We start from the raw sequence: 4713 nt of genomic DNA on the forward strand, positions 1-4713 counted from the left end.
TTCCTTCCTTCCTTCCTTCCTTCCTTCCTTCCTTCCTTTCAGCATCTCACTCTGTCACCCAGGTTGGCAAGTTGGAGTACAGTGGTGACATCTTGGCTTACTGCAATCTCCACCTTCCAGGTTCAAGTGATTCTTGTGTCCCAGGCTCCTGAGTAGCTGGGATTACAGGTGCACACCACCACGCTGGACTAATTTTTGTATTTTTAGTAGAGATGGGGTTTCACCATGTTGGCCAGGCTGGTTTTGAACTCCTGACCTTAAGTGATCCGCCCCCTCTCGGCCTCCCAAAGTGCTGGGATTATAGGTGTGAACCACCACGCCTGGCCTTCCTGACGCTTCTGTGTTTTCTAACTGTATGTTATTATGCTTTATTTCCCATTTTTCTTTTAATTTTTATGAAGCAATTGTTTTAGTTTAGGCTGTCCTGAATGACCCCTGTCAGTGGTATGTTGGCATTCTCTCAGAGGAACTCCCTGCCCCAACTATCCTCTTTTTTCTAAAATATATACCTTAAATGTTCACTATCATTCATATCATCACCAGGGAGCTCAGTCTATATGGACAGAATTGCAAATACAAGTTCAGCTGCGATCATTGATCATGCAAAGTTGTATGAGAATACAACCCGTTTGTGTTTGCTTGATCCAAGTCAAAAGCTCAAACAAGACACAAAGAAAGCATTTCTTTGTTTTTTCTTGGTTGAAACATCCTGTTCCAGCTTCATGATGTCTTTGAGAGTCTGATAATTCCCTGCCTGTTGAACTGAGCATGGCTCCCGATTCTGTTGGAGTTTGAACATGACATCCAGCACTGTTATCTTCTTAACCCTTGGCTGTGTACCTGGGGTCTGCGTTTTGAGGGCTGGTGCTGTAGGAAGAGTCTCTGGCCTGCTCAGACTGCTCCAGTGCTGGAACCCACTTGGTCCCTGGGCCATCCTGCTTCTCCACATGCTCCAATGGGGGCATTCATTTTATTATTATTATTATTATTATTATTATTATTATACTTTAAATTCTAGGGTACATGTGCACACCATGCAGGTTTGTTACATAGGTATACATGTGCCATGTTTGTTTGCTGCACCCATCAACTCGTCATTTACATTAGGTATTTCTCCTAATGCTATCCCTCCCCCAGTCTCCCACCTCCAACGAGCCCTGGTGTGTGATGTTCCCAATGGGGGCATTCTTGAGAGGTTTTGATGATGGATCTGACTCCTATTCACCTGACAATGAAGTCACTAGGCAGCTCGCTGATCGCTGTGCCCGTCGCCACACTGGTCATGCCCAGGGTGCTGCACTTAGCTGCAGTGCCTCAGCTATGTAGGCATGTTTAGGCAGCTCCCCAGATGATTCTCAGCCACACACCCCTGGTTAAGAGCTGTTGGCATAGATGTACTATCATTTAATCCACCAGTTCTTCTATTCTTGATGCTCAGCTTGCTTCCAATTGTTTGCTATTAAATAATTCAGCAGTGCACATCTTTGTGGTTAAGTCTTTGTCCTCATTTCTATTTTCTGGGATAAATTTTGAGAAGTCCAATTGTAGGATCATAGGATAGGTACATTTTTAAGCTGGGGTACATTTTGAATGTGGCCAGTACCGTGTGAAAATCTGGAGGGGGCTGGTGGAGTGGAGAAAGCATTGGGCCAGGTGTGAGGAAGCCTGGGCTCAAGAACGGGCTCTGCTGCCCAGCAGGGCAGGGCTTTGGGCAAGTCCCTTCCCTGTCCCCAGTTTTGTTTTCTTCCTTTGTAAATGAGCCTCATTACAAATCTGCAGTGAAGCGATAGTGCAGACATAACCGTCTCTTGGTCCCGCAGGCAGGTGTGTATAAGGAGGGCAGATCTGCTGGATTCCGTGGTGGACTTGTGTAGCATCTGGCTTCCTTTTATGTAATGGTGATGGCTTACTTGAGAATTGCTTCAGGGTTTCAAAGAAGCTATCGCCATCTTCTACTAGAAAAGAAGAAAATCTAGATGACTATGTGGAGTCTATTAGTTTGTTTTTAGTCCTCTGATAGATAGCGATCCAAGCATCTTCCTCCATAAAGTGTCATGGATGTGCTTATAAAGCTGCTTACTCGGCCGGGCGCGGTGGCTCAAGCCTGTAATCCCAGCACTTTGGGAGGCCCAGACGGGCGGATCACGAGGTCAGGAGATCGAGACCATCCTGGCTAACACGGTGAAACCCTGTCTCTACTAAAAATGCAAAAAACTAGCTGGGCGAGGTGGCGGGCGCCTGTAGTCCCAGCTACTCGGGAGGCTGAGGCAGGAGAATGGCGTAAACCCGGGAGGCGGAGCTTGCAGTGAGCTGAGATCCGGCCACCGCACTCCAGCCCGGGTGACAGAGCAAGACTCCGCCTCAAAAAAAAAAAAAAAAAAGCTGCTTACTCTAATATTAATCTCACTCTTCTATCTTTACAGGGAAACTTTATGGTGATGTTCCTTTTGTAGAAGAAAGACACAGACATCGGTTCGAGGTACGGCTTTTATGCTGAATTCCTGGGGAATATGGATGCTTAGTGTGAGGAACCCAGTGATTACAAGCTGAGCCTCTGGAAAAGGTGTCCAGCCTGGTGGTATTCACAGGGCTCAGAGAGGGCCAAATTTCCCACAGTCTCCCACTTCCAGAGGACATGGGCAGTGAGGGGTGGGGAGGGGGTGGGGGATGGAGACTCTCATCTTTTTGGCTTTCCAAAGGCAAAATCTTTACATACCTGCACACGGGGCCTATCAATGCCCTTTGTTAGTCTAACCGCCATCTTCTAAATCATGATAAGGCCATCATTTCTTATCCTTAGCCCCCACCCTTTATTTTGCCAGGTTTGTGGAAAAGAGGACTTGAATTTTCTGAGAAGGAACCAAGTGCCTTTTGGGATGGGGGTGCATACCTGGGTATCAGGGGGTGATTGGTTTGAGAACCTCTTTGGAAATTTACATTAAGCTTGAGGCTTAGCGTCACATGACTAAAAGGAGTTAATTGTTGAGGTTGTCACATGAGAAACAGGTTTCTAGAAATGTAGATCTTCTATGCCAGGATTAATGAGTGTGTCAATTATGATGCATTTGACTGTGAAGAACAGAATCCCTGCTCATTATCACTCAAACCAGCCTAAACATTAAGGAAATTTGTTATCTCATCCACCAGGTAGTCCAGAGGCTGGGCAGGCTCCAGGCATGGTACAACCAGGGCTCCTGTTGTCTCTGTGGTTACCTCAGCCCTACCCTTGTCTGTGTGTCTGCTTCGTCCTTTAGCTGGTCTCCCTCATGGTTCCCAGGTGGCTGCCAGTAGCATCTGGGACAACAGGCATCTCTCCAGACAGGGAAATCAACTTAGATTACCTGCCCACCTGTGAACTAGTAGCCATTTTCAGGGCAATGCTGAACATCAGTGGCTTAAGCCTGGGTTCTTGCAATATTCATCTTCCAAGAGGGCTGGGTTTATTATGTTTGGCTTAGACCAGTTAGAACCAGTTTCTGGAATGGGACAGATGGAGTTTCCTGGTTCATATAGGGGTGGAGTGGATACCAGGACAAGCCTAGGGCTCTGTTTTTTTTTTTTTTTTTGAGACGGAGTCTTGGTCCGTCGCCGGAGCTGGAGTGCAGTGGCGGGATCTCAGCTCACTGCAAGCTCCGCCTCCCGGGTTCCCGCCATTCTCCTGCCTCAGCCTCCGGAGTAGCTGGGACTACAGGCGCCCGCCACCTCGCCCGGCTAGATTTTTGTATTTTTTAGTAGAGATGGGGTTTCACCGTGTTAGTCAGGATGGTCTCGATCTCCTGACCTTGTGATCCGCCCGTCTTGGCCTCCCAAAGTGCTGGGATTACAGGCTTGAGCCACTGCGCCCGGCCTAAGGCTCTGTTTTGAAGGAGGACTTGTGGGAGTCAATGCTGATTAGGCAATGAACAGTGTCACTATGACCAAGGAACATGATTTGGAATGTGTAGGACATTTTTGGTCTTATTTCCATTGGGAACGGGCCCAACTGGTGGGATAAAAATTATTGAGCTGCTTTGCATAAGTGGCAGTGAGAAGGTGCAAGAACTGCTATGTACACAATAGCATAGCCATTCATTCATTCACACCTATTTTGCATCTGGTATGCATTGGAGATGGAAAGGGGAAAGACAGACATGGTCTCCCTCTTGTTAGGGAGCTTATATTCTAATGGAGAGGACAAAAAATGGATAACATAGTAATTACAGATTAAATCATGTATTGGATAAGGGACTTGTATCTAAAATATATGAAGAGCTCGTACAGCTCAATAATGAATAGTTGCAAATGATATGAATAGATATTTCTTCAAAGAAAATATACAAATGACCAATAAGCACATGAGAAGATGCCCAACAATCATTAGTGATCAGGGAAATGCTTATTGAAACCACAAAAAGACACCACTTCACACTCACTAAGCTGACTATAATCAAACACAGACAATAATAACAAGTAGTGGAGAGGATGTGGGGTAACTGGAACCTTCATGCATTGCTGGTTGGAATGGAATATATTTCAGCCCCTTTGGAAAACCGTCTGGAAGTTTCTCAAAAGGTTAGATATAAGAATTACCATATGACCCAGCAGTTCCACTCCTAGATATATACCCAAGAGAAATGAAAATGTATGTCCACACAAAAACCTGTATCTGAATGATCATAGCAGCAATATTCATAATAGCCAAAAGGCAGAAACAACTCAAATGTCAAGGCTGGG

General features: G+C 45.9%; 1 protein-coding gene across 1 annotated transcript in view; it reads left to right on the top strand.

Annotated features, from left to right (window-relative positions):
* Nucleotides 1-4713, top strand: part of CTPS2 (CTP synthase 2) — a 149173-nt gene that overhangs the window by 113654 nt on the left and 30806 nt on the right. Inside the window, exon 15 of the mRNA XM_011940250.1 lies at nucleotides 2424-2479. Within this exon, the coding sequence (XP_011795640.1) occupies nucleotides 2424-2479 (56 nt within the window). The remainder of the gene's footprint in view (nucleotides 1-2423; nucleotides 2480-4713) is intronic.

This window comes from Colobus angolensis, unplaced genomic scaffold (assembly GCF_000951035.1).
Source record: "Colobus angolensis palliatus isolate OR3802 unplaced genomic scaffold, Cang.pa_1.0 Scaffold188, whole genome shotgun sequence".
In the NCBI taxonomy this organism is placed as follows: Eukaryota; Metazoa; Chordata; class Mammalia; order Primates; family Cercopithecidae; genus Colobus; species Colobus angolensis.